This window comes from Pleurodeles waltl, chromosome 3_1 (genome assembly GCF_031143425.1).
Source record: "Pleurodeles waltl isolate 20211129_DDA chromosome 3_1, aPleWal1.hap1.20221129, whole genome shotgun sequence".
NCBI lineage: Eukaryota > Metazoa > Chordata > Amphibia > Caudata > Salamandridae > Pleurodeles > Pleurodeles waltl.
In genome coordinates this window covers 613,710,066-613,736,344 of record NC_090440.1, presented here as the reverse complement: position 1 = coordinate 613,736,344, position 26,279 = coordinate 613,710,066, and the positions used below count along the sequence as shown (strand labels likewise).

The 26,279-nt window shown below is 42.2% G+C and overlaps 1 protein-coding gene across 1 annotated transcript in view; it reads left to right on the top strand.

The window, feature by feature from the left end:
- The window catches only part of LOC138283521 (interferon regulatory factor 3-like), a 165,428-nt gene that overhangs the window by 36,580 nt on the left and 102,569 nt on the right, over nucleotides 1-26,279 (top strand). Inside the window, exons 3-6 of the mRNA XM_069221460.1 lie at nucleotides 967-1,192; nucleotides 10,110-10,201; nucleotides 22,223-22,271; nucleotides 25,300-25,539. Coding sequence (XP_069077561.1) covers nucleotides 967-1,192; nucleotides 10,110-10,201; nucleotides 22,223-22,271; nucleotides 25,300-25,539 — 607 coding nt within the window. The remainder of the gene's footprint in view (nucleotides 1-966; nucleotides 1,193-10,109; nucleotides 10,202-22,222; nucleotides 22,272-25,299; nucleotides 25,540-26,279) is intronic.

The window sequence follows — 26,279 nt, the reverse complement described above, 5'->3', positions numbered from 1 at the left end:
TATAGTGTTCTGTCCTGAGACTAGTTTCTGTAGCATTCAGACTGTTCGCTCAAGGGAAAATTGATTCTTAACACTAGAGGAGTGCTTAAAAGGATATTTGCTAACATTTTGCTGCCTTGACCGCTGCAGAAGGTGAGTCTTCAAGGTCTCATCTGTCAGTCTCATCTGCTCTAGAGTAGAATCTTGCATGCTTAAGTACAATGGTGACAATCTTCTTCTAACTACAAAGTCCCCAAGGCAGCCCTGACTTTAAATCCAATAACATACGCCATTGGATAGAGTCCAGGTATGATGAAATGGCACAAGAAAGCACAAGGAACCCACATCAAGTAAATGGAAAGCTACATTTATTTGAGATCCCTCAGATCTATTGCTCCCTTGTCCAGCCCATTAGCTGTAGAAAAAGGAAGCTGAGAGTTTAGCAGGTGAAGCGTTCCTGGGTGATTGTGGGGCCACTTGCGTCCTTGCTGTTCCAGATATTTTCCTTTGCTGTTTACAGTGCAGCCATTGTGTGGAGGATGTGTCAAGGAATAAGACAATTTCTATTGATTGTTAAAAAAGTCACTGCATTATTTACTGAATGTTGAACAATTCTTTACATTTTCTGTATCCAATTGAAGACTTCTGCATTTTTCAGTTTACCGATTAAAGCATTTCTTCCACGATTCTGATTACTTCTGTCTTTCTCTGGTTGTTTTTGATATTACACCCATGATTTATGCTGGAAATGCTTGCGATTGTCACCTCTTCTGTGATAAAGACCTTTGTTATATTACTCAAGAGCCCCTAACAAATCTTATCTCATGAATCTTTGTGGAAATATGTTTAATTTTTCACTTTATATACCAATAAAACACTTTTAAAAGTATTTTGTCTCTTTTTTTCTTGATTACACAGATTCATTACACACCAAATCCATTGTTAACTGTTTTATCTAGGCTTAATTACCTATTTTATTTTTTCAAGGCCTGGGCAATACAAAGTGGAAAGTACAGTGAAGCGGTTTTTGATCCATCCAGATGGAAAACCAACTTCTACAATGCCTTAAAGAGCATCACTGTGGAGCAGCAGAAGGTCTTTATGAAGATCCAGGACTTCTCCAGAAGTTCTCAAGATCCCCACAAGGTGTTCAAGATCAACTACATGGACAATCCCCAAGCAACTGTAGATCGGACAACAACTTCTGACCAAGGTAGGTGCTTCCAGGGCAAGGGCAGTTCCCCCACATGGGTGCTGGGACTTCTCTCCTTGCATATTCTTCTCCAAAATAGCATTTTCTTTAATGAAAACAAAATATCAAATGAAATTCACTGTTCCAAAATAAACTGTGTTTTCAGGGAAGAACTTAGAATAGCTGACCCTCAGTGTGACAATCCTTTTTTAGCAGATTCCTGCACCTGCATAGATATCTGTGTGAAGGCTTGCACCAATCAACATTTGGCAGATGAGGAGCTCACAGCCCTGACGTCATCAGCATGGCAAAATAATTGCCTCCGAGACTGAGCGCCACCCCCTGATAACATGGATGGAACTTTACCCAGGGTGTTTCTGGTAGAACCCCTGCAGTGCCAGGGGCTCCATGCGAGTCAGGTACTGGAGCTAAGCCACCCTACCCTCTCATTACTCATCGCAGGGTGGCATAGGGTCAAACCCCTCATTGATCCCACCCTGTGACAAGTTGCGAGAGGGTGGGGTTAGAACCCTGGAATCTGCGCAGATTGTGATTTTTGAAAACAAACAGTGGAGGTTCCAGTGTCATGCTTCCAGTGATACACCGGTGGTGAACAGAGAGGTTTCTGTCTAGTCTTCCTTTCCATAGTTGAGCAAGCCCAGAGAGGGAGAAAATATAAAAGGTCACTGCAGATACTTATTTTGCCTACTGCTCCAGGACTACTTAGTTTTTCCAAGTGGACCTGATCATTATCTTGCAGTGATTAGTATAGGTGCTAACAGAACGTTTGACACAATTTTATCAGCAATACCTGGCATTACCTTTTAGCTTTGGGCCCCTCTAGGTGCACATTTCATTACGTGCGACCAAAGTGTCTGCACACAGCCACTGACACTGTTTGTTTTATGTTCTCAGGGTCCACTGTGCTGTATGCCTAGCATCTATTCCCTGTCAGAAATGGGTTTCAATTAATAATAACAGGTGCACTTGTGAAGTGCCAACACGTGGTGCGCGAGCCGACTGCACCCATTAACCAGCTCAAGAGCTGCATTAGGAGAGCAAGGGACACATCGTAGATTCTGAACAGCAAGCACAAGCAAAGGATTTGAATTGTCCTAATGACTGCAGAATGGTGTGCGATACCTGTATTGTAATTGTATTTATTTAGCGCTTACTACCCCTGACGAGGCGCTGAAACGCTTTTTGGCGAGTAGCACGGTACTCTGGAACCCAAGAGGAATGAGTGGTGGATTAGTATAGGGAAATATGAGTACAGTATTAGTATTAGTATGAGCTATTTTGAGCAGAGGATATGTGAGTTTGTTAGTTGAATTCACTAGAGTAATGGACAGATAGAGGAGGGGAGAATCCAGAAGTGTTAATTGGGAGCTTACAGAAATAGGATGAGGCTTGGGATGAGTAACGGAGAGATGGAGGAGGGAAGAGTATGTGGAAAGGAGTTAGGGAGATCCTAGTAGCAGGAAGGGTTTTCGATGAGTCAAAGGTGAGATAAATGAGGGAGAATTAAGTAGGGTTGTTTGGGAGTTCATAGTAGTAAACTGAGCTTTGGGGTGAGCTAGATGCGGTAGAGGAGGGAAAAGCTTAGGCAAGGTTATTTTGGAGATGAAGGTAGTAGAATAGGTTTGGGATGAGTCAGGGTGGGGATGGAGGATAAATTGATAGATAAGTAGAGTGATGGGGATAGTAAAGCGTACAAGAGAATACATTTAATTTAATTATTTGTTTATATTTTATTTATTTTTATTTTTTGAATTTTTATTTAATTTTGCCTGTAGTACAGTAGGGCTAGAGTAATAAATAAATAGATATGTAAGGGAATATATGTGTAAGGAATATAATGGGTATAATAATATGAGAAGTAAAGTTGTATTGTATAAACACAGACTTTCAAGATTTGTAATATTTGAGGTTAATTAATAAGTGTACTTTTCTAACCTTCATTTATCCGTCCTCAATTTCTACATAGCGAAATGCTTGCTGTTAAATAGTTACGCACATTGTGATATAAAAAAGAAAGCAGGGATTCATAAGTATCTAATATAACAACTTATCTAGGAGCTCCTCAATGATCTATGAACATGTGAAGCATAGAATAACATACACATATATATGTATACACACACACACACACATATGCACACACACACACACACACACACACATATATTATACATTTAACCGTGAGTAAATATGCATTTGTAAACCAGCTTAAAGAGTATGTATAATCTATTATTATGAAATAGTAATTATACATATTTCTTAAAGAACTATACATATCTAGAATATACACATAATCAGATTATAAATATTTATCAACACAGGCATAGGCAGTCCATTGGTGTTTGGATATCGTGGTTATGAAGGAAAGGGACAAATCTTGAGTAGTCTTCTGAAGACAAGATAGTTATCCGTGGATCTTATATGGTAATGAATTCCAGATGTGGCTGGATCTTCTCTCTTTAGGAGCCCCCCCCATCCTTACCTGGCCAGAATTATAGGCCTGAGGCTAGCGAAGGAGCTTCCCCAGGCTATCCAATGTAACATACCTGTGGAACTCCCCACGGATGCAGTCTTTAGCCACTAGGCAGTGCTACCGGCACATAAGACCTACAGCTTCTGTCTGAGCCAGCTGCACGCACTGTGGCACGGTTCATAGGCAGTCGTGGATCAAGTGTAGATGCCCCATTCATTCTCCAACAGGTGAGGAGAGCAATTACCCCCTTGGGGGCATCCACTCTCTGCACCTGTCGTGGGCACAGGATGTACTGGGTAGTGTCCTGCTGGACACATTCTAGTGTTTGACCAGTTATGCCCACCCCACACCCACCCATCACTGGTGTCACTGGCGAAGTGACATTGCCAATAACTTTTGAAGGGGCTTGCGATTTTTTTGTGCTTGGCCGGTTCTAACTGGAGAGGTTTGCTCTTGCAGTGCAGTGGGAGTAGAATCCAAGAAGGCATGACTCTAAGAAGAGATTTACAACGGTGGGCCAAAATAGTCTTCAGCTTTTCAACTTGGCATGTGAGCACCTGGAGCTTCACGATTTACTTATCTGATAGTGAAGCTATGTGTGTCTTAGTATTCAAGAAAGCTCCCAAAAATTGGAAGCATCTGAAAGGTTGAGAAGGCATTTTGACATGCTGAGGGACAGTCCAGGGTCACAGTAAAGGTTGATGTGTGTGGGGATACATTGGGCCAACTGCAAGTTTAGTGCAGGTAAAGGAAGCACTTCATGTCCCTGCCACCTCTGGAAACCCACTACCAAGGCAAGAAATTTTGTGAATAATTTTAAGGCTGAAAGGCAACTTTCTGAATCGGTAATGGCTCCCAGCTAAGTCAAATCATAGAGATGAGTGGCATTTCAGATGTAAGTGAAAATGCGCATCCTGCAAAAATCAACAAAACATGTTCTTCCTCTCCTGGAGTAACTGCTACACCACTTGTAGAAAGACCATTTGGAAAGCCTTGTTTGAGTATTCAGTTCTAGAACGGAGGGCCATTCTCTGCTTTTAACCATGAAGAGCCAAGAGTAGAAGCATGAATTACACTCCAAGTCTAGAGCTTACTCAAGGGCCTGTTTTTCTAGTCTTCAGTTGTTGATGCGTCGTTGCTTTCCTGGAACCAAAGGTGGCTTCTAGAATACATTCAGCATGTGCTTGAAGCAGACCCTTTCCAGGACCCATCATGAATAGAAAGAAGAAATCCTGAGTGAGTTCTGCTATTTGAAATGATTGCCACCTCTCTTCTGGGTTGCCACCCGGAGTGTGATAGTGTGATTGACTACTGGGGGTAACTGAAACCATTGTTGCCTATAATAAGGCACCATCTGTGGTTCTTGTTACCATTGGCTTAGAAGGATTCTACAGTAGGAAGGTAAACCTGTATCCCTAGTGTCCAAAAATGGAACCTCGGAACAGTCCTGGAAAAGATAGTCTATATGCAATCTAAAGAGGTTCTTGCCATTAAAAGGCATACCAGCATGCAATGCTGGACCTCTGTTCCAAAGGCAATATAGAAGGGCCATCCTTTAGGACCTAATATCACAGAGCCAAACCCAGGGCTTGAAATATCCATCAGATTATCAAGGACAGCAGCAGAAGTTCTTCCACTCTTACGAAGGTTGCTTTTTCATCTTCTTTCTTGTTATTTGGTAACATGTTTAGAAACAGAGCAGCCTCTCTGAATAGGTTTGTTGAAACAGCAGACAACTACATACTAGAGTGCTTTAATGGAAGAGGCCACCAAAGCTGTTCATTTTATGCCATTCTAACTCAGGTGGCACTTTGCAAGAGGAAGAGACTGATGGATGACCAGTAAGGGAACACAAGTGTATTGCTCTGGGTCTCTATATTTCTTCTTAAGTCTGAATATCATGGCTGGCACATAGACTGCTCTTTTTGTGATGACAATGCCTTCCTGACAGATGACTGGTATGGACTTTCTCAGAGGTTCTTTGAAGTCAAAAAGCACTCATTCTCAGTGACTGGTGACAGATAGCTAAAAGAATTGTGGTGCCCAGTCCACTTAGGAATGGAAATAGACTTGGTGGGAGGAGTAGTGACTGCTGTCTCTTTGTGATTGACTTAAAGTCAATATCTGCAGCTAAGGGCATGTAGGCCTTTCTTTTGCATTTTAAAATATGGCATTGCCCTTGGTAAAATGTTATGACATGATTTGGAAGTCTTTTCCAAATTGGGAACCTGGTTAAACAAGTCACACATGAAGTGCAAAATGATGATCCCGTTGAGAATAATTCTAAAAGGGCTAGCTACAATACATATATTTTATCCAGCTTTTCTGTCATGCCATAAAAAGTACAAAGTACTCAACACCAAGCTTATTTGACTTTCTCTTTTCTTTATTAAAATTGTTGATTTTAGACTGCACCTCTGGTAACAGACTAGCCTTGTCCACTCAACAAAATAGCATTCCCAGGGTTGAACTGACCGATAGGGCAATCAGTCAGTGCCCGATTGGCTGGTCTCACAGGTCTTTGTGTGGGTCGGTTTGTTTTAGCAGTTTTGGACCAGTTATATAGCCAGGTGTGCCAGTTTCTACTGTTTATTTTCCATACATTAACCCTTTTTAAACTATATGGTTCAGTAATGCGAGACACTTTTATTTTGGTGCCCGCGCCTATTTTGTTTCCCAGTACGACCCTGAGCATTCCTCCCAGCATGCTAACTTGTCTTCCCCGCAATCGCTACAGCCTGCATGCATTCTTAATATATCAAAAAATAGTGGGATAAGGAGGAGTTAGAGGTCCAGTGCATACCCTCCAATAATAGTTCCTAATAATGAAATGCACTGTTCCATGCATTCTTAGCCTATGCCTACTCGTGCTCACTTACTAATGGGAAAATGATGGCTTAATTTTATGCCCCACCATTTTCAACCTTCACCAGCCCCACTGATCCAGGGACATCTGCAATTCCTCTGTTGAGAGATGTATCCTCTATCGATGAATGTGACAAAGGTGTGCTATGTCCTTTAAAATGATTAAGCTGGACAGCGGGTGCAAGTTAAATTGTTTATTCCAATACGAGAGAAGCCAGCACCAGTGTCTGCTCGCAGCTGTCCCAGGCTTTCTCAATTGACGACTGTCTTGCCTAGAACACTCCGAGCAAGCCCAGCACAAGCTCAAAACACGTTGACAACACTGAAAGAAAACAGAATGCCATTACGTTATGGCTTCATATACCCATAACACATCTCCCCCTTACAACAAAGTCATAACAAACCCCAACAATCCTCCAACCTCAAAATATGTCTCCCACCCAGCAACCCATGAATAAAACACAAATCCTTTTTACTTAGTATAATCACTCAAATACTTTGGTTTTCCCACATTCCTCCTAGTTCTAGGTGCTTCTGTAGCATCTCCATGAGAACCTTCTTCTGGGGAAATTTTATTTTAATGTGTTGTGCCTGGAAGATGTACCTGTGAGTTCTGCCCAACCACTTCACTTGTGTGCTCCCTGGAGCTTTCGCCTAAACCTGAACTTGGTATTTCAATCCTCAGCCAGGACCCAACACCTTTGGAAATTGTCTCATACTACCTAAACAATCAAGTGTCTTCCTTCTTCATGAGTGGTAGGATCACTGTAAAAGGACGTTTCACCCAAAGGGGCACCTGGGTCTACCATCTTAGACCTCAGTCCATCACCATTCACATTTGCTACATTGCTTTTATTCCACCATTTTCCATTCTCAACTCTCACAGAATGTCTGGGTACTTGGATCACTTTCCCCACAAAAATTCTACATCCTTCACTTTCTTAAGCATATCTTATCTAATCCTATTCCTTATTGGGAGTCTTCTAAGTTTGATTTTTTTTTTATCAGGGTTGGGGATATTCTCATCCACCTTAGTTTCTTCTACTACCCATTTGGTTGACAGTTCATTAAAAGAATACCTGCCCTTTAAAAGGATAATTGGGGCAGCCCCTGTGTGGGAATGTGGCGTATTGTGGTAGCACCAAACCCTCTCACCCACCGCATCCTGAACCAATAATCCTTAAGTACTGTAAGTATTTGCCGTTTGCACGGCCTCTTTGAACATTCTATTTACCCTCTCAACCATTCTGTTACCTTGCTGGCTGCACAAAGTTGTGGTTAGGTGCTTACCATCCGGTGGAAAAAAAATGCCACTCCATTGTCAGTTACCAAAAATGCAGGGATTCTCTCTCTATGAAACAATTCTTTTAAAAAACCTATCACACCTTCCGTATTGAGCTCCCTCAAAAATTTGTATGAGACCCTTTTAGACTGATAATCAATTGCTACCAACACATATCTCTTCCTTTTATTTTTTCCACCCATGGCCCAATAAAATCTATTCCCAAAGATGAGCGGGGTACTATATAGGATATAAAGGTACATTATGGGTGAAACTGGACTTGTTTGCTTGACAACATTCTCCACAATGTTTGACCATCTCTTCCACATCATTATCCATGCCTGACCAGCAGCAGTATACGTGTAACCTTTTTCTTGTACCTGTGACACCTACATGTCCTTTGTGAGCCAATTCCACTAATCTCCATCTTAAACTGTTTGGCGAAATCAACATAGACCCCCTCATAATCATTTCATCCTCTTTACTTAGCTCCTCCTTAACTTTGAAGTATGTCTTTGTTTCACTGGCCAATCAACCCTTCTCTGAGCTACCCACTACTGATGTATTGTTTTAGCATCAGTTAACAGTTGCATATGCTCACCAGATCCTTCCAGTCCTGACGCGAAATTACATCCTTGGACACTGTCAAACCATCCACCAATCCCACCACCATTTCTTCTTTGCACACTACCTCACTATGAGAAGATGATGGGCACCTTGAAAGAAAATCCACCCTGAAATTCTTGCCCCCCACCATATGTCTCATTTTGAAGTTAAATCCATTCAATTTGGAAAGTAGGCCGGTAAGCTTAGGACTGTTTTTGTTCAACCCCTAGTAATTCCATAAGCACACAAATGGTTTGTGGTCAGTAACTACCACAAATTCTCTGCCCCACAAGTACGTTGCAAAATGACATGCTCCCACAACAGGCCAAAGCCTTGCTATTCATGGTGCTGTCATTGTTTCAGCCATTGAAAGGCATCTGGTTGCAAAGGCAATGGTATATTCTTTGCCTACTACTGTCTGGCTGAGTACCACCCCTATTTCTGTACCACTGGCACCTACAGTCACTACAGAGGGTAAATCATTCTTGTAAGGCTTCAAGGTCGGAGCCTCTATGATTAGGGAATTAAGCATTGCAAATGTGTCCTTTTGTTCCTGCTCCCAAACAAATTTTGTTCCTCTCCCTACTGATTTCCAGATATTGCTTCCGTCAATAAGGACTAAGGAGAGCTAAGGGTGTAACTAAAAAGTAAGATTATTGCATTGCTTTGCCTCCTGGTTAAGGGCATTGTAAGCGAAGAAGTGGTTGCTGTATAAAGTAGGTCCAAGAGGGTTAAAGCATAGTCATAAATATGTCGCAACTATCTAAGTGGGGAATGCAAGTAGACAGCACTTCTGTCTCACAGGAGCCTAATAAAAGTGCGTAGTAAATGAGAATCCAGTGTAGAAAGCCATACTTCGAGTGGAACCGGCACAATCTCAGAACACAGTGACAACAGAATGCCATTACATCATGCCAAGTTATGCCTTTACAATATAATTCCCTATATGAAGGTGTTTGAGCGCAGGTCAATCAGTGGCACACTGAAAGTCCTAAATCTTACCTTGCAGAATTTCAGCCAGGCAGGTGAACCTAACCATATGAATAAACTAAAACTTCCAGATCACGGATCCAAAGTAAATCCTTACACCACACCTTCACTGAAAGGCACAACCACCAGACTGGACTGTCTTCCAATTAGACCATACCTCCTGAACAAATTATGAGTTCTCATAACTCATAACATCTGATTATGACACACACCACAGACCATTAGTTGACACCACTTGCAAAAACCACACTTCCGGATTAGATCACACTTACTGACAACAGTATAGTTCCTGCCATACCTTCTGATCAGTTAAGACCCTCTGCACTTACATACCACACCTCCCTGACAAATCACACATCCTGACAGACCACTAATAACAAACTACACATTCCAAAGGTTCAGTACGATGCTGATATGGGACATGATGAGTGTACAGTATAGTGATGAGGGTAAAGCCTAGTGATGATGGAGTGATCTTGAGCACCTTCAGTGCTAGGTGTATTGAAAATTGTTCTGAGGGTAAACTGTGCGCATGTTGATGAGAGGTAAATTAGGGTAAATCTTGCGAATGAAGATTCAGCTTGGCCCTGATGGTGATAAAAGAGATCTGTCCAATAAAGATGTGGGGGGAACGCTGAGTTTGCCTGAAATACTAAAGACAATATTTGCAAGTTAATCTGCTGTTTCAATTACTTCTTCAGATCATTTTGGAAGACTTACCAGAGGTGATCAGAAAGATCTGAATAATGAGCAGAACTGCTATTCTCTCCTCACAAGAACACTTCCAGCCCAGGTATAGACCTTGAATTACCCATTTCGATAAAGCATTCCACTTAGTAATAGCCTTCAGTGCTGATAAAAGAAGAGACATCTTAGGTCTTATGCTGTGTTCTGCTGATAACTACAAAGCTTCCACTCCCTTTTGATTATTGTTGTCTTAGCCAGAGCAGGGCTGATAAATTAATAGGTAACTGGCTGAGGTTTCAATTAGATTGCATTTGTTGAGACGGTCATGGAAGTCTTGAGGGACATCCACTTTACAGTTATGTATTTTCAGATGCAATCATTACACATATTTGAAAAAGCCTAGATACCAAACAATTCTAACCTTTCCACACTGAAACCATATTTAGCTAAAGGGTCATGCGTGTGCACTTGAAATCAGTGAGTTGCTGTGAATTCTCAATTACCATTAGTAATGGTCAGCTAGCCCATGAACTCATCTCTTCATCCCTATATAGTGTCCAGGTTTTCACAATACATTCTGGAGGGCCAGATTCATGAGAGATTTAAAGCCTAACAATAGACTGTATATTAGCCATTTAGATTTCCGTAGGTGCAGAAGGGCTGATCCTGTCAGGACTCACTTAAAAAGTTATTCAGACCTAAAATCTAAGCAAAGAAGTAAACCGTAGGGAAAAGGCAGAATTCTTCCAAAACAGAATAGTCACCACTACTATTCTAGAGAATTGAGACAAACCATTCCAAGATGTCACCTACCTTGAGACAAACCATTCCAAGGTGACGCTTGCCTTGGGTTTACTTCCTCTTTTGGGTTGAGACTGGCAGAGTAGCTTAAAAGACAGTCAAGGCCTCTGTCCCTGACAACTGAAAATGGTGGTGTTTTTTTCACTGTCACTCCTAATTCACAGACAGTTTTACCTTACACTTTGTTGGTTTGCCATTCCGTCCTTTCCCATTCAAGAGTCTCCCCCTGACTGAACCTACCATTATTGTGCCTTTATGCATCCTTTTAAATGCTGATCAAGTGGCACCCTGGAATCTATATCCTGTGACATGCACATTCCGGAGCTCTGTTCTCCATCGCTTCCAGGACAGTCATTGACATAAGTGAATATATAAAATGTATCAACCTTGTTATGAACCACTGTGTTTACATGTGTTTACATGTGTTTTATAATATTTGCATTACAGTGCTCCATTGTTTCTCCCCTTCCTATCCCTTTTCCCCTGAGTACAACTTTCTGAACTGGATTCTCATTTGCTGTGCATGTTTATTAGGCTCCTAGGAGACAGAAGGGCTGTCTACTAGCGTTCCCCACTTTGATGGTTGTGACAGATCCATGACTATGTTATAACCCTCCTGGAACTACTTTATACAGCAACCACTCATTTGCTTACCATCCCCCTAACTAGGAGGCACAAATGCAATAATCTTACCTTTTAGTTACACCCTTAGCTCTTCTTAGAACTTATTGATGTAAGCAATAGCTGTAAATGTTTGTACTGACCGGGCCTCGGATGGGATTTGGCACTAGTTCACCACTCTCTACATAGAACTACCTCAATTAGGAGCTCAAGAGAAACAGCTTATGGGAAACCTATACTGGATTACACAGAACAGAAAAAGCTATTAGTAGTAAAAGTTGCTGTGTTATGGTAGCGAGTAAAGCCTGTGCAAATGTTATCTGACCTTATCTAAGGTCTATGAATGTGTTCATTTTAGATGAAATATCTTTCTGTGTTCTATATAAATGTAAATGCCTCATTGTTATGACCTTGGCTTCCATCAACCCTGGTGCTCTGAAAAACCTCTAACCCTGACAAGGCTATTTTGATATGCACCCCTAAAATGTTGCATTATACTTCTAGTGGCATTACATTTGCACCCCTTCATTTCAGTCTATTGATAGTTGTTTTATAACAGAGTTTGTAACATAATATCTTAGATAAGAACCTAAAATTGTTTTATTAAGCAGTATTAAGTAGATTAGCCAAGTTTTGCAGAACATTAATGTTTATTAAGTAATCTTTTAGGCATCATCCCGGGGAGTTTTTATTTTCCTCTAACTTAATTATTTCTTATACTGTATTTATTATATTGTTTAATATGTTGAATACATCCACAAAGCACTTTTGTTCCCAATTATTCTTGCCTAAGCTGTCATTCCATGCAAATAATTGTATTTCAGTCAGGAATTGGGCTGACATAGAGTTCCAAAAATGTTTTTCTGAGTTATAAAGTAAATCAGTAAAAATATACCCTTCGCCTTCTGTCCATGTGGATGTGCAGTGTAAATTGAACAGCCAGGCCTAGTCACCCAATGCTACATGTTGCAATAATAGACCTTTAATGATTCAGGAGTTTAAAGTAGATAGAAAATGTTCTTTTGTAATTATTGAAGACTTACAAGGTTCAGATGAGAAGTCCAAGCAGTCTAGAAGCATGAAGGAGATGTAATGATGGTAAACACGCATGAAGGAGATGTAATGATGGTAAACACCAATTAGATCAATTTAGAATGACACAGACAAACAAACTATTCATTCTTTAGGTTATTGAAGTAAGAGCAGGGGGGCACAAAAAGCTAAGCAGGAAAGAAATATACAGTCAGCCACGGTGAGAGGCTGTCACCTCCTGGCCAGAGTGGGTAAGGTAGGTGAAGGAAGGTGTAATCATTTAAATGAATTGGCTCTGTGACAAAAAATATTATGTTCATGAGAATGATATATTTTTCTCATAATTTTTATTTAAAATGCATGTTTAATCTGCGGTATCACTCTTGGATTATGAAACAGTTGAAAGCAAGCAAGAAGCTTGATTTATTTGGAGATAGAAAACACTCTAACATCTATGTTACAGTTAACACACCTCCGTAAAGAGAACATTAACTTTCTTAGGGCCACCTTGGTATTGCATTTGTAACTTTGAATTATACTTATGCAAAGACAACAGAAATATTGCTAAACTATAAAGTGTAGAATTAGCTAAAGAACCCAAAGGCAGATGGTTAGTTTAAGAATGGGAAACTGTGATTGCCACTGTTTTTAAGGGACCAATTATGCAAGTTAAGGTTACTATGCTCGTCTTAGAAAAACCTTCTTTCTCGCTCCCTTGTTTATTGATGATGACTTCAGTATTGTCTCCAATGCAAGATAGGCAGATTCCCAAACTCTAAGGAAAATTGTCTTCTGAACAAAAATTGAGACATAATGTTAAAAATGTCTAACTGCCATTTGCCAATGCTGCTTGGAAAAAACTAAGATCGAGTGATTAACCCCTTGGGTGCTGCGGATGTAACGGTTACATCCTCGGCTGCACCGCTCAGCAGAGATGGAAGGGGAATTGCTTCCCTTTCCAACCCTCATCCCCCCACCCACCAGTGACATCTGATGACATCAGCGCTCGACTGCTCGCTGACCTCATCAGAGGGTGCCTCCATCATCATGATTAGAGGAGAAACTGATTCGTTTCTCCTCAGTATGGGGGCAGGGGAGGTCAGGGAGCATGAAAAGGAAAGGAAAGGATTTTCTTTTCCTTTCCTTTTCATGTCTCTCTGAGCATTCCTGCAGCACGATCGCATAGCAATCGCGCTGCAGAAATGCCACTAGACACCTGGGGTTAGTGTTTACATTTAGTAAACACATGAGGGGAGCAGTCCTTTGGACAAGGGCTGCTCCCAAAGGGGGGAATTTTTTTATTAGGCCATTTTTGCCCCCCTTGGGGGCAGATTGGCCTATGTTAATCAGGGCCATCTGCCCCCAAGGGGGACAGAAATCGTTAGGCACCAGGGATCTTTTTTTTGTTTGTTTTTTTCTTTTGCAAGTGGGGAGCGACCCTGTAGGCAAGGGTCGCTCCCTGGGGGGCAAATTTATTTTAGGCCATTTCTGCCCCTTGTGGGGGAGATCGGCCGATTTTTATTAGACCAATCTGCCCCTAAGGGGGGCAGAAACCACTAGACACCAGGGATTTTTTTTACATGACAATTTCACTCCATGCCTTGCCTAAGGGGTCGCTCCTCTGGGAGGCAAATTTCTTTTAAGCCACTTCTGCCCCCTTTGGGGGCAGATCGGCCTATTTTAATGAGGCCCATCTGCCCCCAAGGGGGTTAGAAGCCATTAGGCACCAGAGATTTGTTTTTCTTTATTTTTTGCAGATGGGGAGTGACCCCTTAGGCAAGGTTTGCTCCCGTGAGGGGGGACAAATTTATTTTAGGAAATTTCAGCCCCACCTTAGGGGCAAATCGGACTTTTTCTATTAAGCCCACCTCCCCCAATGGAGGGCAGAAACCACTTAGGCACCAGGGATTGGTGTGTGTGTGTTTTGTTTGGGGGGCAGCCTTTTGGGCAAAGGTCGCGCCCCATGGGTGCACATAACTGTTGACCATTTATTCCCCCCTTGGGGGCGGATCGGCCGTTTTTTGTAAGGCCTACCTGCCCCCAAGGGAGGCAGAAAACCCATTAGACAATAGGGAAGAATTTTTTTTTAAAAAGAGGGTGGTGGGTATAGCCATTTCCCCACCCCAAATAAAAGTTGTTATGCCCACTGGTGGGCAGATAGGGCAATTATCCCCGAGCCTACTAGATGGCAAGGAATTAAAAAAAAAAAAATTGTGGGGTGGTGGCTACCAACCAGTATGGACATGGTTATGCCCCCACCCCAACTGAAGGAGGTAACAGTCTTTCAGCTCTCCCCCCCGCACACTAAAAGATCTTATCACAATGGCAGGCAAGAGAACATTTGATTATTTGGGGTTTTGATTTATTTGGGCCATGAGAGCTTGGCTAACTCTCAAAATCCTCCCACTTGGAATGGTGAGGGTTGCACTTTTTGGCCTTTGGGATGCTGCCATGTAGAAAAGTCTACGAGACCTAGTCACATCTGAAAACTAAACATCTGGGTGAGACCAGGGTGGTGTGCTTCACATGCACCCCACACCATTTTCTTACCCACAATGCCCTGCATAACCTCCAACTTTTATTGAAATCACACATTTTCCCCACATTTTTTGTGATGGAACCTTCCGGAATCTGCAGGAATCCACAAAAGTCCTACCACCCCGCATTGTTGCATCTATACTGATGAATATTATGCCCCACTTGTCAGCCTAAAAACTGTTTTATTCAAACTGCCCTTTTGGACCCACTTTGGTTCCCCCTCAATTTTGATTTGTTTTTGGCTCTTCCCTGTCACAGGCACTTGGTCCACCTACACAAGTGAGGTATCATTTTTATCAGGAGACTGAGGGGAACATTGAGTGTTAGGAAATTTGTGCTGGTGCAGTGATCCCACACAGAAATGTGGGGAAAATGTGATTTAATTGTTTTTAGCTAAATTTGAGGTTTGCTGAGGATTCTGGGTAAGAAAACTCTAGGGGATCCAAGCAAGTCATACCTTTCTGGACTCCCTGGGGTGTCTAGTTTTCAGAAATGTCTAGGTTTGGCAGGTGTCCCTGGATGGTTGCTGAGACCAGGGCCAAAAACACAGGTGCCCCTCGCAAAAAACAGGTAGTTTTGTAATTGATAATTTTGATGTGTTCTTGTAGTGTTTTGGGGACATTCCTGTTGTGGGCACTAGTCCTACCAACACAAGTAAGGTACCATTTTTATCGGAAGCCTTGGGGGAATGCTGGGTGGAAGGAAATTGGTGGTTCCTTTCAGATTCCAGAACTTTCTATCACTGAAAAATGAGGGAAAAGTGTGTTTTTGCCAAATTTTGAGGTTTGCAAAGGATTCTGGGTAACAGAACTGGTGAGAACCCCATTCTAAATTCCCCTAGGTAGCTAGTTTTAAAAAATGTAAAGGTTTGCTAGGTTTCCCTAGGTGCCGGCTGAGCCAGAAGCCAAAATCCACAGCTAGGCACTTTGCAAAAAACAGGTCTCTCTGGGAAAATGTGATGTGTCCATGTTGTGTTTTGGGGCATTTCCTGTCGCGGGCACTAGGCCTTCCCACAGAAGTGAGGTACCCGTTCTATCGGGAGACTTGGGGGAATGCTGGGTGGGAGGAAATTTGTAGCTCATCTCAGATTCCAAAACTTTCTATCACCAAAATGTGAGGAAAAAGTGTGTTTTGACTCAAATGTAAGGCTTACAAAGGACTCTGAGTAACAGAACCTGGTGAGAGCACCAGTCACCCCATCCTGGATTCCCTTAGGTGTCTAGTTTTAAAAAATGCCCAGGTTTGGTAGGTTTCCCTAGGTGCCAGCTGAGCGAGAGGTCAAAATCAACAGCTAGGAACTTTCCAAAAAACACATCAGATTTCAATGTAAAAATGTGATGTGTCCATGTTGCGTTTCCTGTCACGAGCACTAGGCCTACCCACACAAATAAGGTACCATTTGTATCTGGAGACTTGGGGGAACACAGAATAACAAGTGTTATTGCTCCTGGTCTTTCGCTCAATTTTTTCCTTCCAAATGTAAGGCGGTGTGTAAAAAAGACGTCTGTTTGAGAAATGCCCTGCAATTCACATGCTAGTATGGGGATCCCGGAAGTCAGAGATGTGCAAATAACCACTGCTTTTCAACACCTTATCTAGTGCCTATTTTGGAAATACAAAGGTTTCCTTGATAACTGTTTTTCACTCTTTATATTTCACCATATGTCCAGCATCCAGATTGGTTTCACACCCGTTTCTATCACTAGCTGGAAGGAGGATGAAAGCACAAAAAATAGTAAAAATGGGGTATGTCCCAGTAAAATGCCAAAATTGAGTTGAAAAATGTGATTTTCTGATTCAAGTCTGCCATGTTCCTGAAAGCTGGGAAGACGGTGATTTTAGCACAGTAAACCCTATGTTGATGCCATTGTAACGGGAAAAAACACATGCTTTCTTCTGCAACCCTTTTCCCCATTTCTTTTTTAACCCACAAACTCTGGGGATCTTTAGAATCCCTATGATGTTGGAAAAAAAGGACACATATTTGGCAGGGGTAGCTTATGTGTAGAAAAAGTTATGAGGGCCTAAGTGCGAACTATCCCAAACAGCCAAAAAAGGCTTGACAAAAGAGGGGGAAAAGGCCCATAAAATCTCAACAAGTACAAAACAATACAAATACAGAACTTCTATGCAAAATCTGGGTCATATCAACACTTCACAAATGTCTGGTAGATTATGTTGACCAAGACACACATAAATGTAATGTCACAAATAAGACATTTATCCAAACAAACATCCTCTTCCTTCAAACATAAAAATAGTTCACTTGTCATAAACAGCCCTTAACCTCCCATATTTAAAGAACAATTGCTTTTACTTTTACCAAATAAGCTGGATGTGAGAGGGGAAGTGTGGGAAATGATCATCTTTTGTGAGATGCAACCAATACAAACCGCAGAACACATATTGGACCCCATCTGCACAACAAGCGAAAGCATCAAGCACAAATCCACCACACAGCTCACATGGACTGGTCACTTCATCATCCTCTTACAAATGTACATACCTCAAGGCAAAATCCCTACCAGGTTCGGCACTCCAAACTGCAGCTGGGGCAAAATCACAGAAGCAGACTGGCTCAGCACCTCAGCACTGATCAACCTTACCCCAAAGACAACCTCAACAAGATTTCAACAACTTCAACAACTGGATCAAGAACTACAAGGACTCCCTCACACGTATCAAACCCAGCAGGCATAGTAGATCAAACAAGCAGGCTAGCTGGTACACAAAAGACCTTAAAGACACCAAATGACACTGTAAACATCTGCAAGGCAATGTAGAGCCAGCCACGACACCACCAACAGAACTAACTACAAAACTGCACTCAGACGCTATCAATAGTAAATTAGAGACACCAAGAAAAAGTACTAGTGGGCTACATTGAAGAAAGCTTCTACAGGTGCAAGGAGGTCTTCTCAATCATAAAGGATTTTACCTTGCTCTTAGTCACTGTCATTTACATTGCAGTCTCCCAACACCTCTGCAACAACCTATCCTACTTCTTCCACAACAAAACCGCAAACATCCACAGCAACTTCACACACCAACCCAACCCCTGAGAACTCATGGCTAATCTTCCCACAGCCAACCAAGATGGCCACCTGACCGACTGGACAACCCTCACCAGAAACAACAGTGTCAGTCATGAGGACCATCCACTCATGGCCTCCAACGGACCCATGCCCCCACCACATCCACATCCTGGGAACATCCCCAATCAGCACCACCCTGACCCACACCCTCAACACCTCCATTACGTCTGCCATTGCCACTTTCATAAATGGATACTTGCAGAAATCAATGCCATACTCAAGAAGCACACAGTCAACCCGAATCAACTGAGCAACTTCTGACCAAACTCCCTGCTCCTCTGTCCAGCCAAAGTGATTGAGAAGGCCATCAAAAAGCAACTTACAACCCACCTTGAAAACATGCAATTAGGATTCAGAAAGAACCACAGCACTAAAACAGCACTGATTGTGGCCACCAATGACATTCCAAACATCCTTTACCAAGAAGAGACAGCGGCTCCCCTCTGCGACCTTCGACACTGTTTACCATAACACCCACATCAAGAGACTCCATAAGATTAACATACAAGGATCTCAAATGGATCAATTCTTTCCTCACTGGAATAACCCAAAGGTTCAGGCCACAACCCTTCGCATCAAAGACCAAGAAACTGATATGTCATAGGTATTAACACTCAGGTCACTCTTTTCAACATATACATCACACCACTTGCCAGCATCATCCGATCACAAGACATCACCATCGCCTACACCAATGACACCAAATTCATCCTCTCCCTGATGGACAAGGCAAACGCCACCAGATCCAACTCCACCAACTGCATAACCATAGTAGCAGACTGGATGCAAACCAACTGCTTGAGGCTCAACTCCGACAAGACAGAAGTACTAATCTTCGGCAACAAGACCTCCCCATGGGATTCCACCTGATGGCCATCGTAGCTAGCACTAATACTCACACCCACAAACCATGCAAGAAATCTAAGGCTCATCCTAGATGACAAGCCCAACATGACTGCTCAAGTCAACGCACTGTGCACCTTCTGCTTCCACCTCCGATGCATACTGCAAAAGATCTTCAGATGGTTGCCTGAGAACACCTGATGAACCATCACGCAAGCACCTATCACCAGCAGGCTGAACTGTGGCAACTCTCTACACCAAAATCTCCAAACAACTCCTACACAGACTCCTGACCATCCAGAACACAGCCACAAGACACCTACTCAACCTCCAACACCGCACTCACATCACAGCACACCTAAGGAAGCTTCACTGGCTCCCCATTCCCAAGTGCTGCCAATTCAAACTTCTCATGCTCACATACAAAGCCCTACACAACACAGAACCAGAATACCTGAAGAGCTGCATACATTTTCACCAACCCACCAAACACCTCTGCGCTGCCTCACTCTCTCACACTCCCAGAATCCACAAAAGCAAAACTGGAGGCAGCTCATTCTCCTACATCGCACCTAAGACATGAATCAACCTCCCTCAACATATCACAGCCTCCTTCTCACTTCTCAAGTTCTGTTTAAAGCTGAAGACCTTGCTTTTCATAGAAGTACCTTAGGACCACATACCTACACACCTTGCCCAAGTGCCTGAATACCCTCTTAGGTGATTAGTGCACTATACAAATCAACATAACACCCCAAGATTTTTGCCCTGTTTTTGCTGGCTGTAGACCTCTGTGCACTTTACGTCTGCTAACCAGTAGTAAAGTGCCTGTTCTCCCGGTTTTAAAATTGTTGAATTGGCCTACTCCTGTTTTACATATTTAACTTGACTACAAGTCCCAGTTATATGGTACAACATGTATCCAGGGCCTGGAAGTAAATGCATCAAGTGGACTGCAGCACCTATTGTACTATCCACTACATTGGTAGTGAAAACAGTGCTTCAGGCCTATTATTTTATCCTAACCAGAGCAGTGTAAAAACCTGCAATTCAACCTTTTAAAGTAGACCCTGTGACAAGTTAAAATTTTCTTTTAAATAATAATAAGTTGCCCCTAAGCAGGCCTTGTATCTCAGAAGACAGGGCGAATAGTATGTAAAAGTAGGTCATATAGAAATGTAATGGTAGCTTGCCCTGACTAACACCCACAAGTTACTTTCACTGTAGGAAGGCTAGCGGACTCAGAGAGAAACACTGGGAAGTAATACTGATTATTACTTCTGCTATCTCAGTGTAGTGACCACATAGAAGCATTATTCAACAACTCTTTTTAATGTTTATCAAAAGCCAATTGTAATGGTGGTCAGATTTTTGACAAATATTAGGCAAAAGTAACTTTTAGAAAGTTATCTTTTCTATGCCTGAAACTGCTAAGGACTGTAGATAAGCCTTCCAACTGCCACCCAGCTGTTGAATAGCCCTGAATGAGGTGTGAAAACTGCTGTCTAAGAAGAGACAAAGGCCTGATTGTGGGGAGGTTTTTTTGTTCCTCTGGCAGGATGACCATGTGGGCTCTGCCCAGGCAATTAGTTTACTTTAATAGGAACTCCCCTGTCACAAGAAGATGTCAGATGGCACCAGGACAAGGCCTTTCCCTTCTCCTCCCAGTCAGACAGGCACCAACCCAAGTGGGGGGAGCTACCGCTAGAACTGGTTTGGAGTGATCACAGTGGAGGGGCTGTTCTTTACCCTGGTCATGACTCTGGGTGGGCACACAGGCTCTGCACAAGGATAGAAGGGTTTTACCATTTTAGATTTTAGAGGTGATGGGCACTATGGGATTTTTGGCAGTAAGGCAGAAAGGTATTGCTGCAAAAGTGGCCTCTGGGAAGTTTACCCCACTGATTAGGGAGAAGCCAGGAGTCACCCCACTCACAGATGAATGCCAAGCATAAATGTGGCATCCTCTTCAGAACATTTTCTGAACCTAAGGAAGACCAAAAGAGGATTGGATCTGCTGTCTGTGACCTGCGACGAGATCTGAGGGACTGGGCTTGCTTCCTTTTGTACGCAGGGCAAAGACCTGGACTCCCTGGACATTAGACTGACCTCCTGTTCAACTTACAGGGACACAACAATGTACAAGAAGCCTTTCCTGTAACTGGCCAACTGATCAGTACCAACTGGACCTGCCCTGGACCCTGCTACTGTACTCTGCCCAAGTGAATTCCTGGAACCCACGGTGTTTGTGTCGGAACTTCTCCTACAACCCCTGAAAACCTGGGACGTAGAAGCGTTTTCAACTTCAAGACTTCTGGAGGACTAAGAGCAGGCTGACAAGCTGATCTACCCAGTGATGCATTGCCGCTGGGCTGAAAATTCAGATGTCTCCCACTACAGCAAATCCAATTCAGGCGGACCTTGTGGAGAAGGTATCCTGTCTTGTGAAGCCCTCTTCAGCTACAGCCTGCTGCCCTGTCTAGCTGAAAGATTCCGAGCTCAGAAAAAGTGACTAACTTGAACAAGCAAAGATGCCAGAAGTATCCGGTTAGCAAGAGGAATTCCCAGGGTGTGCAATTCAATAATTCTCTAGACTAAACTTGCAAAGTATAGTCTTTTTAGAAAATGTTCATGCAAATACCATATTTATGACTGTGAGTCTTAGATTTAAAACCAGAAGCGCTTGTTGCCCTAGCATGGTGTTTCCAAGACCTGCTCCAGACATAGGCAGTGCTTTAAATGGGCCGGTACTCTCCGGTACTGAGTACCGGCATTTTTTTATTTTGAGAGGGAGAGTACCGACATATCTCAAGAAAAACGTAATACTTTTAATTGGAGAGTACCGGCACTTCTCAGAAACAAGCAGGTACGCTATTACAGAGTACCTGCACTTATATTTTTCCATTTAAAGCACTGGACATAGGAGCCTACTCACTTAAATCAAACACACTGACAAACTCATTTTAGGTGGGAGACTCACAACTGTTGAAGCTAAAATGACTTTATTATAGATTTATCCGACTTAAAACTTCCATGACTTCTTTGAAAGTTAGAGAAATTAAGTTTATTAAGTTTATTTTTAAATCCCTCTGTTATATGCTCCCAAATACCTGCATCTATGTTACATATATATATTTGACTTGTAAAGCAACACAACTGCTGCTTGATAGTTATACCTGTTTCTAAATTCCCTGCAGGATTTAATTGAAGATGTCAGATCTATGAACCTAATGGACCCTGTACCAGGTAAGGACCATGTGAATGCTGTACTTTTTTTCTAGCATGCACATTGTCTGTACAGCACTGTCATAATCCTGCTCCTTTTTAAGCTAAAGGACAAGCATTGAATAAAATAGAAAATAATTAGAAAGAAGCCACAACTATTAAGAACATGGGGCCAAAACATCACTTTCCTTGAATATGGCTGAGAGCTTCATATACTGAAACCCATACTGAGAATTGGGAACAGATGCCTATGGCAAATTATCTAAAAATGTTTTCCGACTACAAATCATGTCAGCTTATTCACACCCTGCACAAATCGTGCTGCAGTTTCACAGGACTATCCCCTGAAAGTGCTTCATTTTAACCTGGGAGCAGGGCCAAATTGGATGTAAGCAGAGTTAGTGTACATCTTACCTTCTATATAGAGAGTACCTTGCTCAAGTTATGTGTCTTGTTACTAACAGGTGTAAGTTGTGGCTGGCAATACAGACCCAAGTGAAGGTAAAGTGCCCATTATCCATCATTCTTTCCAAATATTGCTAAACTAATAAATCGTCACCGACGATCTAAATATAACAAATGTTATAGCTATGGAGATTGTGCATCAAATCTTACACTCAACTCATACTGACTCCCAATCACTTTTCCAGGCCTGCGCTGGCTTTGTTAGGTAGCAGTATAATTTATAGAAACCAAACAATGAGTGCAGAGCTGGCATGGTATGCCAACTTTCAATCTCACACAGGTACATTCTTACAATGTGAAATTTGTAATTTAGGAAGCGCGCTCAAATAAATCCAAATCTGTATCACACAGAAAGCATGCGGTTGTTACAGTCAGAAAAGTCTGAACACAATTGGCTCCGTTTTAGTAGGTTTGTTCCTCAAGTTCAAAAGTACAAGTGCATTATAGCCTATGGCACTTGTAATACAGTGGAATGGAAACACATCACATTGTGACGGACTATCCCATCTGCCAAATTCCAAATCAGAAACAGAGTTTTTATTTCTACTACACCTAACAGGAATTAAAGTTTCTGCTAGCTTGGCCTATCTGCTTTTCAGCCCTCCAAATGGCTTCTCACGGAACCCTCACTTTGTTCCATTCTTGCATCATATGTGCCTGAAGATGGAGCAATGCGATGATATGAAAGAAACATAGGGCATAAAATAATAGGTCGAAGGACCTAACTATATTTTTCACATTTCACAAGCATATAGTTAGAGTGGTCACATACCAGGATCGCTGTGTTTGTAGCGAATATGCATCTTTGTACAGGACAGCCAATAGCATGCCCCAATGTAAACACAAAGCCTTTATCACAGTTTGTGTTTGCATTTTACAAGGCACCAAACATTTTTCAAGGGTTGGGCACAGCTCACTCTCCTTCCTACTCTACCAAGGATGCCAGAAGTAAAGGTGACTCTTTCCTGTTGCTACGACACTGCCTATGTATCGCAGTCAGTATTCCGCTGAGCACGTATTTCTAGCAAATAACTACAGGGAAAAAAGCCCAAAGGAGATATAAACACTCCTGAAGGCAGTTACTGAATAGCTGAGAGGCTGAAGAGATGCTAGAGACCTAAATGCTAAACTATTATAACAGATGTTCTGTAGGACTTGCAGAATTCAAGAAGTCCAGAAAAAATCTCAAACAATCCTGAAAAAATAGTAGGACAAAAATCAAGAGCCTGTGGCAATAAATGTGACAAAAAATGCTCCTAATCTACCATTGAGCCTTGTCACCTTTTATATGGTTAAAAAAGATAACACCTCAGTGAGTGGAGGCATATGCCTTCTTGTTTCGGGAGGATGAATGTGGTATGTAATGAATGTTCCACCACCTTGGCTTGGTCAATTGAAATAATGTCCCCAACCGATTCTGAAGTATTTCCTGTCTAGCAGTGCAGGTATGAAGGAAGTGAACTGACAGAGACCATAAATAAAGGCAAGTAGATGCTTCTTTTAGTCTGAACCTCCTCTGTCACAGCCAGGTGGCACAAAGCCTCTGCAGTTTGTAACTGAGTCAGCAGGCAGATAAGTGTGGATATTTGATTCATTCCACAAGTGCTGCTGCATGCTGACTCTAAAGGCGAGAGGGAAGGATTGCTATGTGCCAGTGGATGAACCACTGGTGTCCCCGCCCACTGGGAGATTATGGGCAAGAGCAACCAGCCAAGGAAGTTGGTCACAGTGGGTAATGCACCACACATTCTCAAAGTCCCAGTACACCATGGAACACAACTATCTTGCCACCATTTTAAAGCTCTTTGAAGGTAATATTAGTTGGATTAATATGTACAGTTTTGTGAAGTAAATTATGTTATCTGGCATGAGTACAGTTCTGAGGCACAATTGGAGATGGTAAATGGTGTGGGTCAGGCCACAAATTTGTATAATGAGAATGGGGTAGGTGAGGTGATTTCTTGCTGGTATATGTCACTAATTAACTACAGTCCATGTGATCTTTGTTGGTAAAAGACTTGTGTGAGTGAGAGAGTTTGTTGACACATTCAGAAGATAAGATAGCTTGGCTGGCCTGTCAGGCCGCAATCACTGAAAGTAAGGGACTTGCACCCAGAAGGGTTGGCTCCATGCTTTATCCTCTTAAGTCTTGATGGTCAGACAGTAGGGTAAGCACAATATTATGCTTATGGTGATGATGATGCTGATGGTTATTGTCAGCATGGTCCAGGTTTGTCGATGTACTGGTCCCAAGCTAGTAGTACCTTCAGGCATATTACATAGAACTTTAAATTGTACGCTGTATTTCACAGAGCAGATGGAATGTTGTTTTGTTTTTGCGGTGGGTTGTTTTAATTTGAAATTTAGCCCAAAGTAACACAGCATGAGGACGAAGGGAGCAACAGTTTTATTTTAATTAATAAATAGAATTCGACAAGTAAGAGAGTGTACAAATGTAGATCAGTTTTACATATCGTCCCAAAGGAACACAAAATGTAGTTTTGGAAGGCATGAAGGTATGCTATTGCTTCAAGGAAAATCATTCAATTCTAACAAATGCTGCTGGTCTTTCTAATTTTCATAGATGAAACAATCCTCAACAAACACTGCCGGGACTTAGGAAGGTTGATGCCAGATGTGCCAGTGGTGAGCAGAAGCATCGGAAACCAGCCGGAAGAGACTAGTTTCTACTCCTTGTCACAGCCATTCAGCAACCATACTGTCCACGGGGATCTCACACGCACTCCAGCTGCGTTTCTACAAGAGCCCTTGAGGCAGAGCCGAACACATCCCATTGCTATAACAGGACACCTTTATCAAGCAGGTCAGTCAGCCTGAATGAGTGAATGAATGAGTGGGCTAGGTGAGGGGGATCACATGGAACTTCTGTTATCTCATGCATAGCCAGAGCAAAGATTCTATATTAGAGAGTATCTGAAATTGGTATAGCACACAGCTTCAGAGTGAATCTGGGTAAAACTGCTGCATTGGCTTGGACCAGAAACAAGGATACTGATGACAATAAATGTTTTAGAGGTTAAAATGAAATAACAAAGGGTTCTTCCATCTGCACTGAAATGGGAGTTGGTTCCAGAGAAGGAGTGCCTGGACTATCAGTGGTCTTTTGCCCAAGGTGTCTCTTTAAATTAATAAGCTTCCAAATGCTGCTGCACAGACAGTCAGTTTCTGAAGTAACTCCAGCAGTAGCCAGGATCATGTACTTTTTTCTGAAACAGGCTAGTGTGTAATAAGAGCAAATAAGATCTCTTTAAGAGCCAAGGGAATTGAGTGGTACTTGGTCTCTGGCCAGAAGAGAAAAAAAAACAACTAAGGCCAGATAGAGAGATGGTGAGAGCCAGAACGAGAGAGACAAGAAGGAATGAAGCAGTGGGAAGAGAAAGCATAAAAATGCAATGTCCTTTTATACCTCCGTAAAAGAAACTTTGTCCAGAGATTTTCATTTTTGATTTGTGTTTTTGGATCATTAGAGAAGCAATTTAGCTTGGGTAGACATTGCTGATCTGGGCTGAATTTTTCTGAAGGACATTATTGAAAATGGCAGAT